At 33.0% G+C, this 23,541-nt stretch overlaps 1 protein-coding gene across 1 annotated transcript in view; it reads right to left on the bottom strand.

Annotated features, from left to right (window-relative positions):
• CADM2 (cell adhesion molecule 2) overlaps positions 1-23,541 on the bottom strand; it is a 268,364-nt gene that overhangs the window by 87,389 nt on the left and 157,434 nt on the right. The window contains exon 7 of the mRNA XM_042955203.1: positions 9,757-9,935. Within this exon, the coding sequence (XP_042811137.1) occupies positions 9,757-9,935 (179 nt within the window). The remainder of the gene's footprint in view (positions 1-9,756; positions 9,936-23,541) is intronic.

The raw sequence follows: 23,541 nt of genomic DNA, 5'->3' as shown, positions 1-23,541 counted from the left end.
AGAGTCGGAACTCAACATATATTAGAAGTATTAAGGTAAGAAGTATCTTTGTGATAGAAGCTATCCACATTTCCTAACCTTAAAAATAATAAGGCATCCTTAACCTTCTTACTGATAATTGCACTGCCATTGGAAGCAATTGTAAGAGGAAAAATGTACTATATTTGCTTTTTCACCTGTGCAGAGAAGGGCGTTTATCTATCCCCATTATGTTCAGCTACATGTAGCAGCCTATTTGGATTATAGCATAAGAATGGATAACAGCACCAAGGCTCTTACTTAAATGACAACCACCAGGTTGACAAGGCCTCAACTTGCCAGTACATACTTCCTCCTCAAGAGTTGTATGGTAACCCCGTCTGCTTCATAAAAAGGAGCCCTTTTAAAAATTAGATTTGAATGAATCCCTTTTCATCCTTCTGATAGCTTCCACTGGCTTCACATACTAAATGGAATCCTTTTATAATAAAAAAAAGCTGTTTTTAAAAAATGAAAAGTACTGCAATTTTCAACTGTAGGCGGTAACCAACAGTTCTATGTAATTACAAGGAAAGTTTATGAATAAAATCAGTCTGTTATTTGAAAAAAAATATATGCATTTTTCTTTAAAAATACTTCTTCAAGTTCCAAACTTACAAAAGTAAAGTAAAATCTAAAGTAGGAAAAATCCTTTCAAGTGGATGATCCCACATTATTTAGCTCCACCTATGTCAATACTGTGAGCTCCTTCTTAAAAGTACTTTACCAAAATGAATCAGATGAGTTGGTCAAACACTTTAAGCTCTGTAAGGATGAAAGGTTGTTTTTTGGAGAATAGTTCTGTCATCCATTAAAGAAAAAAATCAAATCTGAAAATACACAAGGGAAGTGTGATCTAGTAGAAACACACTGATGGAGAAATCTAGATCCTGACCTGTATCCCTAATATTCAGAGTTCTAACATAAAGAAAGGTCTTTCCTAATCTTACAATAGATTATTAAATGAACTGGTTTCCACGTGGGATTTAGTTATACAAACTGATAACCTTCTCCAAGTTATTTACATCTAAGACATGCTCTAAATAAGAAAGTGAATATTTTACTGACATATTTCTAACTATGGAATTTCATATTCTCCTGAATGCGTCTCTTGGAATATTACAATTAATGAAGGGATCCTAAAAACATCTCTGAAGTTGCATCATGGTGAAGGATTGGGGTGAAAACACTTCACTTTTGTTCATTTTTACTGAGAAGTCCAGGCATAATAGGGAGTGTTTATTTATTCATTATAGGTTCTGCAGTGCTTGGCCTAGCACTTTGTACATAGTAGATACTCAAGAAAGATTTCCTGAAATAATAAAATATTAGGTACTATAGCACTGTGATATAGATTTTCAGAAAACACTTTATATTTGGCCAGAAATAAATCTTATCTTTATAAGTGATGTTACAGATTTACAAAGAAAACAAATCCAATTGTTAGTAAGCAATAATCTCATAATTTTGAAAAAAAAAATGAACAGACATGTGAAGTCAATTATATAAGTCTTCTAATTTCTAGGATTTCTATTAAAGATATTATTTATTCTATACACAGTTGTTCATTTCATTCACTGCTTAACTGTATAAGGCATCATTTACATATGGATTGCCAAATAAATATATCTCTAGATCTCACTTCTTTTCCTAATAAGAGATGAAACCTAAAGGTCTTGATTTGGGTGACCAAAGAATGAATATCAGTTTCCCCATTTTTGCTCAGAAGTCAAGACAGTACATATGGACACACACACATATGCATATATGTGAATATGGGCATTTGTGTATGTATATATGTATACATTCATACACATTTTATTAAAGTTTCTTCTGTTGAAAAAGAGAGAGAGACAAAGATAGAGATATACAGAGACAAAGAAATGTAATCATTGGAGAAGTATTTACTGATTGCTTACTATTTAGAAGGCATTGTTCTAAAAGCTGGAGATACAGAGATAAATGAGACTCATAAGATCTCTGCTTTCAAGAAAGTCATAATGTACTGGTTGGATATAGAATATATTCATGTAAACAGATTATATATATATATATATATATATATATATACATACATATATATACACATAAATGCATACATATATGTATACATACACATTTATACAATCAAATATACAAATACACAGCTAAAATACCAAATAATGATAAATGCCCCGCAGAGAATTAAAATTAAGTGATGTGTGATTTGCGCTATTTTAGATTGGAGTGGGACAAAAATATCCTTTTTCGGAAGATTCATTTAATCTGAGATCTGAATGATAAGAAATCACTCTTGCAAATACCCGCGTTCATGACAGAATTCCTTGTACTTTCTGGACAAGCATTCTGGGCAGAAGCAAACTTCCTTAAAAGAGATTGAGCTCGACGTCTTAGAGGAGTTGAAGGAGATCCAGAGAAACAAGTGATTGTGTAGAGAGTAATGAGATGTCACGTATGTAGATAGTAGCATATTGTGTATGGTTTGGTAAGCTAGGTTAATAAGGATTTGGGTTTTACACTAAGTGTGATGAAATGCCTTTGGAAAAACTTAGGGGAAATATATGAAGGAATGTGTATTTAGAACATTTATATGTGTGGGAAAGAGATTGTAGACATGGAAGTCAATAGTGTAGGCTAGAGAGAATAATGGAGACAAGTGGACATACTGAACACATGGTTTGGAAATAGTGTCATCAGAACTTGCTGATGAATTGGAGATTAGTCTCAAGTGGAGTCAAGGATAGTTCTTAGGTTCTGGAACAAGCACATGATGTGTTGTTACAATGTTAGTAAAAATTACACTGTAAGAAGCTACTAAGCAGGTTTCATGAAAAATATGTATCTTCTAGTTAGGTGCGCCATTATTTCTGAAAACAGATGCTTCAATTTTCATCATTGGGCCATTGAATATTGCTTGAATTCTTAAATGAATTTGCCAATTAGTGTGCATACACTTGAGTGCAAGAGCTTTGTAGACCTTTGAAAAGCTACAAACTCACCTTATTTCCACATAAAAAATCTAGCAAGACTGAGAGTCATGGATTCTATTCTTCTGTTTACCTTACTGCAACTGATAGAAAAGATTATGTATAAATAGTGTAAGAAAAGATATTTACAATGCTAAAATTGTTGGGCGATGGACTCTCCCTTCAGGCAGGAATGAGGGTTTTCCCCATGGACATTTTAGCCAGTGGTCGAGGTAGGTATCATCGAAACATTTACTGCAGAATGGTTGAGTGCTATCTCTGAACGGGAATTTTACTCTGAAGGTAAAATCTCATTTCATACAATTCATGCTCATCTTAAAACAAAGAGATGGAATTAAACCTCAACACGGTGATATGTATGCCTGCACGTATGCAACTTTTAAAATGTTTTATAATGCAAAAGTGCTCCTGTCTCCACTATTTGATCCTATTCCACTTCTCTCTGCAGAGTTCAACAGCATATTTATGCAGAGGTGTGCCTTTCCCACAGGCTCTCCCTACTGTATTCATGTCCAGAACTGATGTTTTATCTCAGCAATTAAAGAAGGCACTGTTTTAAGACTTGTCCAACTAGCTTACTGTCTGCAAACTCTCCACCAGAGATGAAGGCAGCAACCATAGGGCTCTTCCACGAGTGCACTGTTTTTTGCTCCATATGGATGTCTTTTCTCTCCTTTTCTTCCCACACTGTGTATTTTCCCCTTGACACTTCTAAAGAAAGCTTCTCCAAAGGAAAAATGCTCATTATGACTACACAGAATTAATTTACCAACTGGTAGGTCTGTTTCCATGTGAGGGAACAGATTTTAGCTGAATCCCTTTTTAATGTTTACTAGGTTGTGCATCTGTCCGTAATCCAGACTTCTCTTTCTCCCTGGCCACCTCCCCATATGAACTCATTCTCTTAGTTCCACAGTGATCTGTTGCACCTCGCCTAACACTACAACTAAGAGGAAAAAAAAAAGGCATGTAGTCTTGCAACGCTCTCAATGTTTCCAAATGTTTCATTGCTAGATAAATGTAATGGTAAATGTACATGTTACTGCCAACTTTTTAGCTACATATTTACTAGGAAGCACAGAGGTACATTTTTCATTTTAATGTGATGAAAGTTCTCAAGAGTTTTCAAATCATTGATAATCATGACATGAATATGTGTAACATATATTTCAAGACAAGAAATGTACATATCATAATCATATTTGCTTAGTTCTTATGGTAAGTGAAGTTTAAAAACAAGTTTAAGGTATTAGTTTATGATAGCCCTAATCTGTTTCATAATTATTACCTCACTCACCTATACATGTATTAACTATTTTGCTAAATTTAGGATCAGGTACTAATAACCCTAAAGCAACTGAACTTATGTTCTACACTCTAGTGAAACTTTGAAGGAGGTGATAGATGACTTGGAGGTTTTTGCTGAAGTGAAAGAAAGCCTACCCTCCATGACTCCGTTTGTCTCTCTCCCATGGTAAGCAAATCAAGTGAAAGGGAAAATTTCAGCACTGAGGACTGAAAGTGAGCCTATACTTATGTATAATCTCTGAAAAAGATATATGTCTAAACTATGCAACAAAGCTAGGTGCTTGGCTTAATGCAGGACTATGCAATATTTGTGTGTATAACTCTGTCTCTGAGTATTTCTGACATTTATTATTTATAATAACAACAGAGTGAAATGAAAATAGTAGTTATATTGATTTTTAAAAGCTGAAAAGGCATATTTAATAGCTTGATACCTTTCACTAGACTAAAACACACAGATATTTCTAGAAGTAATATTCTCTCTATTAAAAATCTGAAACACTCTTTTTATGATGGTTCTTATTAACTAACAATAAAATGTGATGGATCCTATTGTGTGTGTGTGTGTGTGTGTGTGTGTGTGTGTGTGTGTTATTTCTGAGGTAAATTATCCTGGAAACATAAAAAATCAATATCATATTTTTCATCAGTATTCATTTCAACAGATACATGATCAAATACATAAAACAAACGGTAACTGTCAAGTGATATGTTAGAGATATCAAGTCAGTGACTGTCAGTAAACTGATTGACGTTACAGAAATATAAAGAAACTTTTTATTATTTTTTACTTTCTACTATAATTATACTAGTTATGGAGGATTTTACTAGTTTTTATGTGGTTGTAAAACTAAAATTTGCTACAAAGGCAAAATATCTACACATAAAAGTAAAAACATGGCAGGGTCTGTCGTGGGCAATTTCACTCACAACAAGAATAGTAAGTTACGATAATGAAGAAGTAATGAATTGTTTCAAAAGCTTATCCACACAAGTAGAAAAATAATGAAGTAAAGGAATATTAGAGCAGTAGCAAAATAATTTTAAATCTCATATAAGGGTTCTTATGGTAATAGGAAGAATATGTTTGAAGAGAGATGGGAAATATGCAAACCTTTCTAGAATAGTGCTCAACTATGTTATGACTGTCTGAGACAACGCTGAGTTGGGTTCTGAGTGGAGTGGGTTCTCCACTGAAATTCTAATCTGACTCCATGTTACTCTCTCCTACAGTCTAGGCCTGCCATAGTTAGTGCCACTACTGTAGAAGAAGAAATAAAATACTTATTTCTTTTCTACTTCATTGCTATATTTCTTTCCAAATCTTAGGGGGGGTTTTGAAGGTACAGATGTTACCAAAGAGTTCCAGCATCTGTTCCTCTTCCATTTGTATTTTGAGGAGTGGTTCCAAATTTCTCTAGCATGAGGGTGAAGGGAGGTGAAAGATACTGGGTGATGAGAACGAAGTTAAAGATATGAAGCAAATGTACTGATTTGTGTTTCTCACTTTCCATATTCATTCTCAAGTTTTCCTGGGTGCTATATGTTTCTGACACTTTCAAAAGAACATATATTTCACATCAATTGATGACAAATAAATATAAGGACTTCAGTTGCCTCCATCCACAAAATAAGATTAGCCTAAGGTCATCTGTAATTCTCTGCAGCCATTCCTTGTGTGATAAAATAGCATCTTCCATGTTCTCTCTACTTGAAGGATGTGCATCTGGGAGCTCTTTTCTTGGGGAGAAGATACTGTATCTAAACCCTCTGAACTTGATGCTGCGTTAGACAAAGAAGTAATTATAACTTTTCTCCTGCACTCTCTTCAAGATATTCTCTACTGCTTATTTAGCAAGAATTTACAATTGTCTTGTTCTTAGATAACCTAATTCACGCTCTGGGTACCATACAGGGAAGACTGTGGGCACTAAATTGTATGCAACTCTTGGCGAAGTTTTTTACTAGAGCATTAGATCGAGATGTCTTTTGGTATCATAAGGCTACTAGTAACATGATAAGAATTGTTTGATTTATTGCATATCTATGCACCTGGCCCTGTGTTGGGTACTTCCATTAATGATGTATACCATTTGTCTTTTAATAATTCAGAAGTGCTCTGTTACTATTTTTTTTTTTAGTCCAGATACTTGGACCATACTTTCAAAGACTCTGAACAGCTACATCATTGTAAGTCCATACTCCTCTAGTTCCTTTATTATGATATTATATCTACTTGAAAGCTTAACTTATCTTCGATATTCAATTCTAAACTTCTTGAGTTCTGTTCACCTATAGTGCTTTTGTATTCGGTAGATAAATGTTAAAGATTTATTTGGTGAAAGAATTTTTCTTTTCATCTGACTTCTCCAAACAGTAAAAACAGCAATGCAACAGCATGTTTAAACACCATTAACATGGAAATAATCAGCCTCCCTAAATAAATAAATAGCATGGTACCAATGAAAACATAAGAATGACTTCAATATTTTTATGCAAAAGCAAAAAGCAAGGAAAAAAACCCTATTCTGTTCACATGAATTAATACAATAACTGAGGCTACCAAATTAGCAGCTAGATTTTTCCATTGCTGAGCTTGTTAAGTGAAAAATGGTACCTTATTTCCCAATGGAACCTGCACAATACAAATATTTCATAAATATAGTGTTTTATCCTGCAAGTATTTGTATGCTAAATTTTGTTAGACCTTCACTAAGGGTGAATTTTAGACTGGCAGTTTCAAATTACCATCTGTAGTTCTAAAGCTAAAATTTGTAAAGGTGTAATTAGGAGAAGGGGAGAAAAGCCCTCCAGTGACCATAACACAAAATGTCAGCGCTGTTAACAACTAAATGTGACAACATTTAAATAATGTACTTCCATTGACACCCAAAGAATAAAATCTAACCATTAGGATGGCATCTAGATAGCAGATGATTTCACAGGAAAGTGTTCAGACCTCCATCAAGTTAAGAATCAATAGAACCTAGGCAACTGTGGTAGAGTCAAAGACACAGTCTCAGCTCATGAAAGGCCCTTCTGTGCTAGAGCTATATTAAATTATCACAGCTAATGTAAAATCAACCTCGGTGTAAAAGATAAAAGGGTAAAGTTCTCACAAATGATCACTTATCACTCCATTCCGAAATGCATACAGCATTCATTATAGATCGAAATGCCACTCAAATTTCATCATTTAGTAGGGTTTTGAAACAGCCAAACCATTAACAGAAGAGAGTAGCTTTTTATATTTATACAACCAGTGACTAATGAAACATTATACCCTGTGTGCAAAGGGTAAAAAAAAAAAAAAAAAAAACTTTATTTTGTAATGAACCCAATTGGAGCCCTTTTTAAACACAGTGTAATATGGCTTCACTGTTTCATCGAGCCTCTCATTACGCATGTCAATAATCCTAGGTAAACTACTGTTGAACTTCACAGCATTTATCTAGCAGCATGAATAACATTAATCCATGGGGTGCTTTTGATGAATTGTAGTTCAAAAAGCAAAGCCAGAAATGACTTCTTACAAAGTGGTTAGAGAAGTATTTATTAGAAATATGTCAACTGCCAAATACCTAAAGGTAGCTTGGCTACTTAGGAAATCATGCTGTTGGCTAGCTTGCAAACACTGGGAAAACATATGCATTTGCTCCACTTGAATTACTTACAAAAAAAAAAAAAAAAGAAAAAAAAAGAATGACATACTTTTCATCTAAGTATGTAATTTTGTCTGTCACTTCCCTTCTAATTCTTTATATTTTTTATGTCACATTGCTTTCGACACAATGTGACATGCTATACAACATGCCCCCAGGTTCCCAAAAACTGTTAGTGAGAAGCTCTTAGAAAGTTAGGAGTGAATTGGACTACACTCCCATGACTGCATGATCTAAACATACAGGTCAGCATGAACTGAAAACTACTCCTGGGTCCTGCTTCAAGGATCTCACTTATCTTCTTGACACACCCAGTGGACCCAGTGGTTGTGACATTCTCTCTGGCAGTCAGCCTGACAGGGTGTGTCTGCAGGGGGTTACCACATTTAATTCCAGTTTATGACTCTAATTTGATTAGGCTGATCTTTCCCCAAAGTTGTAATCTGCACAATTCATAGGATGGTAGAAATCAACCTCTCAGCTCTATCTTTAAATAGTTCATATGTGGACAGTCTATTTACTGCAAGCCTTATTCTGCCTTCAATAACCAAAGTGCTATTAAGAAGTGAGAGACTGCCTACACCAAAGTACTTTGGAAATATTAAATTTGTATATTGATTCAATATATTATTTTTCCCCAGTTTTGGTCTGCATCATAACAAAATAAATCTCTGGGGAAAAAACACAAACTAGATTAATTTTTTTTTTCCTAAAATACAATCCCTTCACAAAGAATAAGACTTTACCCCCAAAATTCTTTTTTGGAAAGGTAGAGAACTAATTCATATTTCGTATAATATTTTATAATTAGATTCATGGGAAAAATATTAAATAAACAACCTCTCTCCATGATTTTTAAGCTATACTGGATTTATTACAGCATCATGCTTTATACAACACTCATCTGGAATACTTTAATATTGTGTAAGACACAAAACTAGTCTTCTGAAAGGTTTTCATGGGGAAATATACCTTATATCCTTCCATTATCTAATGCTTCTTTCCCTTAGAAATTCACAATATACCCTGACATATTTAATAAACTCTGAGAAGTCTTGCAATAAAGAAACTTGACTAATTTTGTCTATGGCATTAGTTATCAACCTCATAAAAGTTCATCTCTATCCAGCAATATGTTAAAGCTATCTCATAGACAATAATTGTGGCTTTTGGAGGTTTGGAAAAACAGAGATTCTCTTAATCTTGGGTATTGATATTTGTTTCTGGCATTTTGTTACGTTTACTCAAATTGTGAGATTAGTTCAGTGAAGAAAAAATATATGTGGGTATTTCAAATCATTGTTCATAAGAAATTAGTGTAATTATCAGTACTGCACACCTCTGTCTTTGCTACATTTCAGTAACATGCTGTCATTCTTTATGAAACCAGTTATTGTGATAGCAAAGTATATATTTTTATGATAATACAACCAAAATTAACTTAAGGTAAATATAGCTTTCATGATTGTGATTTATAACTAAAAGCATTTATTTGTAAAATTTAAAGAAAACCACTATTATTTACTCATCACCACCAAAACTTATATATTTGTAATAAATAAAACCTTTTACAAAATTAATTTTTATTTTTAGTGTATGATGTAATTTTATTTTATTACTTTGACTTGGAACACGTTAATTGTGAATCTTTTATGAAAAGTCCTGAAAGAAAAAGAAAACCCGTTTAAATTTTTGTTTAATATTCTAAAGATTGTGATAAATTTAAAGTCTTTCAGGTCATTCATTTTTTTCTCATATAACGATGTCAAAAAAGTACTCACCGTGTACAATGAGAACATACTCTGCGCTGCTTTGGCCAATGGTGTTTGTGGCTTCACATCGATATGTACCATTATCCGTTTTGTTCAGGAAAAGAATGTTTAGCTCCCTACCACTCACAACCATTCGGTCAGGATCTGGCAATTCTCCACCATCCTTTGTCCACAAAACAGGTTCTGGCCTATTAGATTTAAATATGCATATAGAAAGGAAAAATGAGAAAGTTTTCATACTGCGTAAATTAACTAAATCAAGCAATTTTTAAATATTTAACAACGATTCTCTGCATATCCATATGCTAACTTCTGTAAGGTACCAAACAACCACCATGCTCTCACAGAGAATATCTGGAGATATGGTAGATATAATTTAATTTTATTCTGTTTAGCTAAGCAGACACGTATGAAGGAATTAACTTGTAGAGTCATTTTAGCGTCCTGTGGTCCTGATCCTGATGCTGATGGCTCATACCTACTAATTTCTGGAGGACTATCCTGCGGTTACTGGAGAAGCCGTTTCCAGAAGTACAATTATGCTTTTGCACCTGGGGCTACCACTGTGACACAAATTGCCTAAGACCACCTGAAGCTTCTCCTACTTCCATTCCCTGCCTTTCTCATCCCCCTATAGGCTTTTTCTGGAAGTTCTCTCTTTTATTCTCCTAGTTTTATTGAGATACAATTGATATCTAACACTGTATTAAAGTGTACAACAGAAGGATTTGATATATGTATATAATGCAAAATAATTACAATAGCTGTACTTAACATCCATCACCTCACATAGTTATATTTTTTCCTGTGATGAGAACTTTAAATAGCTACTCTTGAGCAACATTCAAATAGAAAATACAATATTGTTAATTATAGCCAACATGCTGTACATTATACTCCCAGAACTTATTTATCTTATAACTGGGAGTTTGTACCTTTGACCACTTTTACCCACTACCCTATCCCCCCATCTCTGGCCACTTTTATTTGGCACTGAATTGGAAGTCCTAGTCAGAACAATTAAGTGGGGAAAAAAAATAAAGGCATAGAAATAGGAAAGGAAGAAGTAAAATTGCCTTTATTTGCTGATGACATGATATTAAGAAAACCTCAAAGACTTCACTGATAACTGTTAAAACTAATAAATGAATTTAGTAAAGTTACAGTATACACAATCAATATACAAAATCAATTATATTTCTATATATTAACAATGAACTATCAGAAAGAAGTTATGAAAACTGTCCTATTTATAATTGCATCAAAAAGAATAAAATATTTAGGAAAAATTTAAGGAAGTAAAAAATCTGTACACTAAAAGCTATAAGACATCGATAAAAGAAATTAGAGAGAACACATACATATGGAAAGATAACCCATGTTCATTGATTAGAACAATTAATTTTAATTTTCCACACTACTAAAGTGATCTTCAGATTCAAAGCAGTCCCTATCAAAATTCCAATGGCATTTTTAACAGAAATAAAACAATCCTAAAATGTCTATGGAACCACAAAAAGCCCTGAATAGGCAAGCAATCTTAAAGAAGAAAAATGTTGGAGGCATCACACTTTCTGATTTCAAACTATATTAAAAAGCTACAGTAATTAAAACAGTATGATATTAGCATAAATGCAGACATATAGGTAAATGGAACAAATTAGGGTGTCCAGAAATAAACTCACACATATATGGCCAATGACTTTTTGAAAAAGGCAGCAAGAATATGCAATGAAGAAATGACAGTCTCTTCAATAAAGGGTGCTGGGAAAACTGGACAGACACATGCAAAGGAATGAAACTGGATCCTGAGTGTCTACCTTACACAATAATCAACTCAAAATGGATCAAAGTTTGAACTTACGTTCTGAAACTAAAACTTCTAGGGAAAAAAATAGGGAAAGTTTTCTTGATATTGGTATTGACAATTATCTTTTGGATGACAACAAGAGCAAAGGCAACAAAAACAAAAATAAACAAATGGGACTATGGCAAACTAAAAACTTCTGCATGTGTACCCCTGATGTTTATTTCTGCTTTATCTGCAATAGCCAAATTATGGAAACAGCACAAATGCCCACCAACAGATGAATGGATAAAGGAGATGTGATATATATACACAATGGAATATTACTAAGCCATCAAAAAGGATGAAATCTTGCCATTTGCAAAATGGATGGAGCTAGAGATATTATGTTAAGTAAAGCAAGTCAGAGAAAGACAAATACCATATGACTTAATTCATATGTGGAATTTAAGAAAGAAAAATGAACAAAGGGGAAAAAAGAGGGAGGCAAATCAAGAGACAGACTTTTAACTCTAGAGCACAAATTGATGGTTACTGGGGGGATGGGTAAATTAGGTGATGGGAATTAAGGAGCACCAGGTGTTGCATGGAAGTGTTGAATCACTATATTGTACACCTGAAACTAATATAATACTGTATGTTTGCTAACTGGAATTTAGATAAAAACTTAAAAAAATATAAAGAAAAAGCTTCTGCACAAAATGGAAACCATTAATGAAATGGAAAGGCAATCTAAAGAATGGGAGAAAATATTTGCAAATCTTATATCTGCTAAAGGAGTAAGTATCCAAAATACATAAGGAATTTATACAACTCAGTAGCAAAAAAATGGCCTAATTAAAAAAATTGGCAGTGCAATTGAATAAACATTCTTTCAAAGAAGACATACAAATGGCCAATAATTACGTAAAACTATGTTCCACATCATTAATCATTGGATAAATGCAAATCAAAACCATAATGCAATATCACCTCATACTTGTTAGAATACCTATTATCAAAAAGTCTAGAAATAAGAAAGGTTAGAGAAGATGTAGAGAAAAAAGAACCCTTGCACACTGTTGGTGGGAATATAAATTGGTGCAGCCAGTACGGAAAACAGCATTGAAGTTCCTCAAAATATTAAAAATAGAACTACCAGTTGATCCAGAAATTCCACTTTTGAGTAAATATCCAATGGAAACAAAATCACTATCTCAAAAAGATATCTGCACACTATGTTCATTGCACCATTGTTTACAATAGCCAAGACATGGAAATAACCTATGTGTCCATCAATGGGTGAATGGATAAAGAAAATATATTCCAAATATAACGGAATATTATTCAGCCATTAAAAAAAAGGAAATCCTACTTTCTTGAGACAACATGGATGCACCTTGATGGCATTAGGCTAAGTGAAATAGTGAGACAAAGTATGATCATACTTATATGTAGAATCTAACAAAAGATTTTAGGAACTTATAGAAACTGATAGTTCTCTTTTAATTAAATTATTGCAAAGAATTACCATCTCAAAACCTGCTTTTAGGGAAGAAAGAATAAATGAAACATGGACTTCTATCTTCAAATATTTTACAAACTTATGTAATTATTAATTATAGGAACAGTTAATAATACCTACCACCATGTATTGATAATGGTAGCTATCCTAGATATGTTATTAATATGTTCTATACTTCTCCCAACAACACTTTGATACAATTTTTTTAATTTAATGCATGCAAGAATATGCACCAGAGATGTATCCAAACCCTGGTCTGACTCTGTAGTCAATGCTTTGTCCGCTACCTCTTGCTTTCTAACATGATGAATATTTTCCTGGTACTTATGACAAATATTCTATTTAAACATGATTTTATCACATTATCAGAAATTATTTTGAAACAGCTTTAATTATTTATTTATTTTGGTGAAAACATTTACTCCATTTTGTTATTATGAATACGATTAAGACATCTATCTTGATAAGTGATGCCTACAACTGTAACACCTTTACCAAGACAAAGGTTATGTATTTTTCTGACAAAATGCTGTAGAAGTGATAAAAGTTACAAACCAAGTAATAAAAGCTACGGGAAATAGTATCAAAACAAGTAGATCAGCAATGTGATGAAAGAATCATTTAGTTTAAGCAGTAAAAGCACTTGGGGAGACAACAGAGAGAAAACAAGATGATCAGGGCTGTGCCTGTGAAACTTCTGAAGAGGCATTTTAGGGAAAACAAATAAACCAAAAACTAGTTATCCAAAAATATTGAAAAAATACAATTATTTATATCATCCAATTATATAGACAACTCACTCTCATAGTATCTTTAATAAAACCCAAACCACTAATATTTCTCAACTTGCTCCATGTATCCCACATCTGCTAGTTGATCTTTGAATTTACTAATTCTTATTTTAAAATTGATAGCCTGGGGGCACCTGAATGGCTCAGTCAGTTAAGGGACCTACTCTTGATTTCAACTCAGGTCATGATCTCACAGTTCATGGGATCGAGCCCCAAGTTGGGCTCTGCATTGACAACCTGGAACATGCTTGGGATTCTCTCTCTCCCTTTCTCTGCCCTCCCTTGCTCACAAAGGAGCTCTCTCTTTCAAAGTAAATAAACTTAAAAAAAAAAACAAAACAAAAACTGATACCCTGGGTAATATTGTACCTTTTAGGGAGGCAAAACTGGCACAATAAAACTATGACTTACTGCATATAATAGAAATATTAGAAGGTATGTCTTTTCTACAAAGCTACATAAGCCCAACATTAAAATAAGTTATATTAAGGATAATTAGAATTTGAAAACATTCATCCTGAAAATGCTACTCAATGGAAGTATTTTATTAAGAGGCAATACTTCTTTGATGTGTAAGTTAGAATTTTTAAACATACACAGACATAATTATATGTATATATCTATACATTTCCATACAATCAAAATTATACCCCTCAAATCCAACCTGTCATAATTTTTCTCTGCTTCTGCTTACGAGATTTCATTTACATCTTAAAGCATATGGCCCTGTAATCATATAATTAAATTTAGATATTTATTTTTACATTGTGTACATAGAAATGAAGTCAAAGCTCTAGATCAACACTTAAGTTGTCAGTCTATATTAAAAAATATTTTCTAAAAAGATAATTTTCTTTTTTTAGAAAATAATGAAAAAGCACCTGTATAAATGGTTAAAAGAAGATTTTAGCAGTGTAAGTCACTGCTGACACTGAACATTGCAGGATTCTTGATCCTACTCTGTATAGTAAATCTTCAAGGTGGCAAAAAAAAAAGCACCATAAGACGCAATTTTAATGAAATGGAGGTTAGAGTTTATACATCGATTAAACATACCCTACACATATTCCAATTAGTACTTAAAATGTTCAAGCTTCTTAATATCACCATAAAAATATTAAGTGGTTTAGCAAGTCTTGATACAATTTGTGTTTCATCTTAATAAAGAGGGCCCCTAGGCTTTCTCTAATTGGAACCCAGAAATGATTGAGTTTCTTGCTGCAAATGAATAACAATCTTCCCTGCTGTTCAGGCAACCAAAGGAGATCATTTAAAAAGTGGTTCCAGTCTATAGTTTCTATGTGATAAGGCTGAAAAAGAGTAGGAGCCAGACACCAGGAGTAACAGGACAGTGACACTGCACCAAGCATGAGATAACACTATATAACTCCATAGTGAGAACATTAATATAGTCAATTCAGTTTCCCCTTAAAAAGCCCTGATATTAGAATTTGGAAATCTTCTGTAGGAGATAACATTTGATTTATGATCCTGTCTACCATATCTATAGGGCTAAAGAGATGTGGTTTTTTTCCCCTTCCTTATGCACCTAATGACATTTTGCAGCAGTTTCTTCATACAATGACAGAAAAAAACAACAATAACAACAACCAGCACCACAACAACAAAAGTGAAAGGAGAAACTAAACACACTTGTACATTCATTCTCTTACTTTCTAAAGTCTTGGTAGAGTTGTTTTACCTTAACAGATTAAAAAAATTAACTTAGTGTTTTGTTTTCTAGATATCTAATAATAGATTCTCTGACATCTTGAATAACTCCTTATTTATAAATCAGTGTTAGAAGACTAATCTAGCAGTCTATTTAAGATCTTGAACTGGATACAAGTTCCACTGAGTACTCATTTCCACTGTAATTTTTAATTTGTTTTTTGGAGCATTTATTCTATACAGTTATACCATAGGTATAGTCCTTCTGATTCTTCCAACTGCATATGGGATCATTACCCCCTAGGTATTGATGGCAATGGAATCTTGCTTTGCCTTCTTAGCTCTCATCCTCTTTTAGGCTCAGGCTTGCGAAGAATAAGAATAAGCAATTCAGTTACCGAAAAGCAAGTGTCATAATGCAGATCTCTAAAAAATAATTCTCCAGGTATCTTGATAGAAGTAGACAACAGTAAAAGGTCTTCCAAAGTGGGAAATGGATATACCCTCCAGTATCTTCCTTTCCCCAAATGGTTCTATCCCCTTTGAGCTCTGCAGAGTCTTTTCCTTCATAAGCACAGTACATGTTGGGATCTAACACTAAAATAAGTCTTATGAAAATGAAACTTACTTTTCCTAAGTGAAAGAAAAAAAATAAGTCACTGTAATAGTATCCAAGTAAACATCTTGTTCTGGCTCAAAGTTCAAAAGGAAAGAAAGACACTTACAAATACATGTATCTTACATTTCTTTCATATAAGACAAATCAAGGAATCATAGTTAATAACTTGGTGCCTCATATACTTATGTACTTATAGTTGTATGGCACATGAGGATGACTACTGCCTTTATTTCAGTTTAAAATTCCCTGGTGGTAGACGATGTGATTGAAGATTTAATACTAGGAAGATTTTTTTTAAGGCCACTACTCCTCTATTTCCTGTGATTTTTTTAAAATTTTTTTTAACGTTTATTTATTTTTGAGACAGAGAGAGACAGAGCATGAATGGGGGAGAGTCAGAGAGAGACAGAGACACAGAATCTGAAACAGGCTCCAGGCTCTGAGTGGTCAGCACAGAGCCCAACGCGGGGCTCGAACTCACGGACCACGAGATCATGACCTGGGCCGAAGTCGGATGCTTAACCAACTGAACCACCTAGGCGCCCCTCCTGTGATATTTTTACTCTAAAGTGAAAGAAGATGCTAGAAGTTACATAAATGTCTTGATCCCTTTTCCTGCTTTAAGCACAAACGTTTAAATCAAGAAATTATACTGAAGTGTCTATATATAAAACTATGTTTTTGCTATCAGATTTTTAGAAAAATGGAGGGAGAGAAAGAAAAATGGAGGGAGAGAATTTAAATTCAACTTTACAAGTGACTTTAAAATTTGGGTCAAGTTGAAAAACTTAAATTTATGGGCCTCTGGGAAGAAGGATTCTCAGGGAATCTAGCCTGGGCACACCTTCATTGAGTTCATGGAGGTTGCATCCACAAACCACAGCCCAAACATTGCCAACCAAGTGAAGTAGAAGAAAAAAAAGAGAAGAGGAAAAAAATTAGTAGCTGGTATTGTTTACTCCTTTTCCTAAAATTTAATATATAAATACAAAGCAAGTTCAAGGAGTAGCTTTTCTTAGAGCTGTGAGACCAATTCAAAATATAATTTTGTAATGGATCTCTATTGGAAGCAAAAGATGTAGCTGCCACACAGGAAAAAAATGAAAGGGATTACTTTTGAGCGATTTATTACATTAACTGCTTCAAGTTTAAAGATATACAAAAGATTATTTTGTTATTGAAGATCAAATGAGAGATTTCTGCAAATGATTTGTAAATAACACTCTACATATATATAAAGTCATATTCTTAATTATTGTAAAATGTTGATCTAGGACCTTGGAGAATTCATCAAGCTACAATTTTTCATCAGATTTGATTGTTGGGAAACTTATTTGTGGTGAAATTTGCTTTCTTTTCATTCCTAATATGGATTTTATACTTTTTATGGAAGCAATTCTTAAAATATCAAGGAGTTTTTATATTATCCAAGTTAACTTTGAATATTCTACTTATCGCAGCTGAGGTTCATTTCAAAATGTAATCAATGAAATATTTATGTGTCTGTCTTTATAGACACAGTTTTGTTCAAAGGAAAACAAAACTTCAGAGTCATTTAAAGTAGTCTTCAATGAGTCTTGATGAGTTTAATTACCAGAAAATGTTCTACTCTTATAATCTTAAAACAGATAAGAGATCAATGAAGATTTTTTGTTGTTGTTTAAGTATGCCTATATATTCTTCACTAGGTACTTCATGAGTTTATACAATTAATATCTAACAACTATCAACAAACAAATATGTTTAAGTTTTTGAACCAGAAATTATGAGGGATATGAGAAAAATAAACATCTCTCTGTGATATTACATTTTAGTAGTTTATATCAGATATATGTCATCAATCATCATCAACCATAAAACTTGCAGGGCATGGTAAGTGACATAAATGAGTTATAAAACATAAAGATTCATCATACCTATATTAGGGACATTACAACAGGCTTTACAAAAGATAAAACTCTTGATTAGTGTCTTTTTAAAAAAAACTTTTTTCACATTTATTTATTTTTGAGAGACAGAAAGAGACAGAGCACCAGCAGGGAAGGGGCACAGAGAGGAAACACTGAATTTAAAGCAGGATCCAGGCTCTGAGCAAGCTGTCAGCACAGAGCCCGATGTGGGGTTCGAACCCACAAACCGTGAGATCATGACCTGAGCCGAAGTTAGACACTTAACCAACTGAGCCACCCAGGTGCCCCTTGATTAGTGCCTTTAATTGTGGTAGGATTTTGGATAATAGAAATGAATGATGCCGATTCAAGAGAAGTCAGAACCCAAGATAAGAAGCTTGCCCTCCAGAGGCCATATTGTTAAAAATATGGATTTAAATATGACAAGTGCTAAGAGAAGAGAATAGGGTTAATAATAAGGAATATTGTCATTTGCTAAGGTAGCAGATTATAAAGGTGCAAAATTAAAGTAACTTAATAGGATAACTGAATTGGGAGTAATAAAATCAAAAGCCAAGATTAAATTGATATGAAAAAACAGGACCAAATATGCTTATAAGGAATTTAGTCCAAGACAAAGTTTATAAGACAAAAGCTGAAAATGAAAAAAAAAAGTGTTATTTTAGTGTCAGACCAAAAGACTGTGGCTGTCATTAATATGGGAAAGAGAATGAAATGTGGTAGGGAACATTCTGGTCATAAAAAGAACAATGTAGGAAAGCAAAGAAATAGAAAGATTTGGGTTATAGACATGTGTTGGAGGAGGGAACAAAAAAAAAAAAAAACTGTATATTTTTTAGCTCATAACTCAAGCCTGGCTTTGGATGCAAGGCTAAAATATCTGTGCTTTATGAAAAATAAAAGTACTATGCTAAGGCTTTTAAGAAGTGAGTATTCCTGATCAGAGTTTCCTTTAAGTATAGCAATGTGAAATATCTGAAAAACGAAGTTCAATAAAGAGACCATATACAGAGTCCTTAAGAGTGAAAACCATGTCCTACATAAAGTTGGAGTGGTAAAGGAAAGCAGAAGATAATAGAATAGCTCTTGGGAAAGTAAACACAACTTTCTGGAATGAGAAAATGTATGGTGTTAATGAAGAGAGAGGAGCTACTCTCTTTATGGTGCCCAGTCTGTGTAACAGGAGAAATCTCAGTCCTAAATAAGAAAAAAATAACAATGTAAAACCAAGATGCCGCCAAACAACCAGCCAAATAAACAAATAGACAAACAAAAAATAAATCATGATAAAAACAAATTGAGATATAGCAGACAGGGAAAGTTGATGATTTCACTTTAGGATATGCTGAGTTCAAGTGCTAGAAGAAAATCAAGAAATACATTTTTATTCAGCAAATAAGGAAATGAGAAATTAGAAATCAGGGCTGAGGGCAGAACTGGATTTATTTTAGAGAGATATTGGAGCCAAGCTCAAGCAGGAAAACCAAAGGATAGATTACTGAATATTGTGGAATATTTTCACTTACAGGATGAAGAAAGAAAGAGAATGAAGTCCAAGAGGTCTGAGAGAAGTCAAAAGAGAATAATGTCATATAAACAAGAAAGAATCTCCTCAAAAATTCACGGACTTAAACGTTTACGTTTATAACCCATCAATACCTTGATCCCTCAGTTTCCTCATCCCCTCATATTTGATAATTATTTTATTAGCCTAACCTCAGTCATGGTCACACACTAAACTTAGTCATCTTTATTACTTCACTACTATGAGGCTGAAAAATCTCAAGTATTTAAATCATAACCTCCCATCTTCTCAGCTCACTGAGCATCACATCAAATCTTCCAATCCTAGCTAATGAATCCACTATTTACCTTTAATCCTCAATTCCTCTCTACCACCTACTTCTCTCTTTAACCAGTCTTCAATGCTATCAAGGTTTCTGTTTTCTTTTTTCCCATCCATTTTGCTTATTTGGTTAATTCCCAGGCATGATGAAACAAATGTTTCTGTTTCTCTTTGTCTTTATCAGAACATCAAAACAAGGTGAAGAAAAAATGAGGAGAGGGTAAATGGTTTATTTTTTTAAATACCATTCTTGAAGTCGTCATGCAAGAATAAGCATGAAAAGCAATGAGAAAAACAATTTTATATTATTAAAAAAAAACAAATTTACAGTCAAAGTAAATATTATCTCTGTATCTTTGAGTATTTGATGCATTTACAAAGTTTGTTTGCTTTTCTGATCTGTGAAAATATGTATCATTATGAATATTATTTAGAATATGTGATTAGATCTATACATTTTTTGCCTTCTAAAACTTTTTAATATAATATTTAAAATATGTATTTTTACAAAATTTATATTTTGATACAGCTAATATCATAATTTAAGTTGGCTCTGCCCTCATATTTCAAATATTTAGGGCTGAAATAGTACAGTAAGTGAAGAAAAAAAGGAGAGGCTTGAAGAAGTTAAACAGATGAAAGAAATTTTAAACAATTTCGTTTTTAAATATATAATCTTCCATTGTATTTCTAGGCTTTTGCAGTTATTTGTACTGACTTATTTAATAAGTATGCCTTTGTGTGTTTTGTATGAGAGGGAAAAATTGTTAAATAGTTTCTTAGCCTTTTTTTTCCTCACTGGTCTCCATGCTCTTTTGTGTTTAGTGGTTTGTGGACATGCTCTTCAATCAGATGCTTTATCATCATAATTTTTATAGGTTAGTCTTTGCCCAGCATAGATATGATATTTCCCTAACCTGCACAATTCTTTTTAAGAAAAGCAATGAATTGTATTGTTTGTTTTTTTTTTCTTTCTATTTGCAGTTTGAGCATCTCAGTGATTCCTGTTTAAAAAGTTCAACAATGAAACCCCTAACTCAAATATCACCAAAACTACTTCTTTCTGACGGGGTCAAAGGTGTTTAATGCAGTAATAAATGAAGTCAGTTTGAAGTGGAAAATTCAAGCCTACTTCTTCCATTAAATTGCAGGTTGACACTCTGATTCTGAATCTATCTACTCACTCATGTAAATTCCTGAAATAAACTATTACACGACTACAGTGTCAAGCAGAAGTCTCATTACATGAAAGATTAGATTTAGATAGGACAATAACATCAGTGTTAAATTCATCATTTATGTTGGAAACCTCAGTAGCAAATAAGAAAAGGACTTATATCCTGATTAATCTGAGCATATGCTACTTGATTCTGTTTTTTTATTTTTTTAAAGCTCTTCTTGCCTCCAAATTTAAAAGCTTGTAGTTGAAACAGAAAATAACCTATGTGCAAGAGGGAAGTGCTCTTTAGAAGACTTGAAAATAATGGCCCTTTTGAGAGTGTCTATGAAATCCTGGACCACTTTTTACTGAAAAGATAGTGTTCATTGATGATTATTTTAACGCTTTTGAGAAACAATGCAGTCACACTGCAAACTGTATAATTCCAGCCAATTTATGGCACAACAAATAAAAGATTATCTCTAGAAAAGATAAGATTGCTATGATCCTGAAGGAGTGACAGATTTTAGCACTGAAGGAAAAATATTCAAGATTGTGACAAATGCTCAAGATAATCTCTCAAGGGCTTTGCGCTAAAGCAAAACAATTACCCATGCCTTATCTATACTTAACATTTCTTTTCTTTGGTAAATACAAAATATTAATTCCTGGTTAAAAGATCAAGAAATCTTGAGCAAACATCCATTCCCTGATCTAAGCAATAATAAATTCCTCTGTGTATGTACGATAAGCTTAAAATCACCATGATATATATAAAAACTACCACGCTTAAGAAAATATTTTTCAACTTATTTGAAACTTAGCCACTTCTGAAATCTTCCTTTGGCTAAGCTAGGTTTTGGAACATTTTCACCTTTTTTTTTTTAAATCAAGAATTTAAGAATCTAAGTTTTTCAGAATCTAACACTTAATCAACATACATTAAAAGGACAATTTGTTGCCATATACAATGTATCTATAAGCATCTTAATCAGATGCTTAAAACCCATTCAGTTCCAGAGTACATTATATTACAATGATGGGATCCTATTTTCCATATAAGAGTTTCTTTACAATCCATTACTTGTACTACTGTAAAAATAATGCTAATTAACCTTATAAGATGTAATGCTTATGTTAAACACTGTTACTATTATAGAACTGCTTCTGCTCCATGACTTGTTTCTTTTCTAATATTAAATCCAATGGTCTTAGAAAGATAAAGGTAAAATGCACATCATTTATCTGGTAGCTGGGGAATTAAATATTCCATATAAAGCAATGCTGAAGAAAACTGAAATTCAGACTTAAATTTTTGAAAGTATATTTTAATCATTTGAATGAAATCCTTCTCAAAAGATCAAACTTATCTGCATTATTTAACATCACATTCTAGTGGCTTTTTTTTTTTTTGAGCTATGATCTCTTCAGTCTGAACATACATTTTTGTATACTGATTGTTTTAGAGGAACTGAAGTGATTTAGACTTCAGCTGCATGTCAGTTGGTGTTAATACAATTATTTTCAAGCCTTCTGAGGTGTGATCCACTGAAAAATATATTTTATAACCTTACATAATGCACAAACACATGCAGGAAATAAAAGCTTGCTCTTTTTAATGCAATGTGACTTTTTCTTTATTTTTCTTTTTCTTCTTTATTTCTCTGTATTTACCTTTGTAATTCTATTATTTTCTATTTTATGTTTGGCTTTCAAAAACAATTTGTTAACTGATCTTATGACTCATTCTTATGACACAACCAGCAATTTGAAAAACACTGACCCACAGTGAGAGTTCCTACGGCCTGTCTCCTTGTCCTAGAGCTGCACAGCTATTATATTTTTAATCTTGTTTTTATATAGTCACCTCACAATGTTCATCCCTATACTCTGATCTTGAGTGCTAGTGATGAAGTTGAAGATGGTGACAGCACACCATTTCAGAGACATCTGCTTGTCACAAGTCACAGTGGTTGCTGTTCTCTTCTCCTACTTTTATTTTGGTTCTCTTTTCTTTCTTCTTTCCTTGAAACATCCCAAATATTTCTGGTACTCTGAATTTGCAAGAGTTGAGCAGTAAAGCCATTATTAATTACTGGCAGATTCTTCCTATTCTAATTAGAGACTTTTGTAAATATTCATATTTTCTACAATTTGGGGCATTGTTTGCCATTTATATTTTTTGTCAAACTGTGAAGGTTAGGGGCTTCTGTTTAACTGAGATTATATGTGAAAAATTGAATCAATATACCTCACATTGTAAAAACCTGTATAATGCAAGAAAATGTCTTTAGATTGTTTGAGTATGTGGCTTTCAGAAGAAGAATGTTCTTAGTTTTACTGTTGCAGATGGCATGATACTACACATAAAAAAACTTTAAAGACTGCAAAAAAACTATTAGAACTAATGAATGAATTCAGTAAAGTTGCAGGATACAAAGTTAATATGTATAAATCTGTAGCATTTATACACACTAATCTGGAACT

Source organism: Panthera leo, chromosome C2 (assembly GCF_018350215.1).
Source record: "Panthera leo isolate Ple1 chromosome C2, P.leo_Ple1_pat1.1, whole genome shotgun sequence".
NCBI classification, from domain to species: domain Eukaryota; kingdom Metazoa; phylum Chordata; class Mammalia; order Carnivora; family Felidae; genus Panthera; species Panthera leo.
This window is presented reverse-complemented; position numbering and strand designations above follow the sequence as displayed.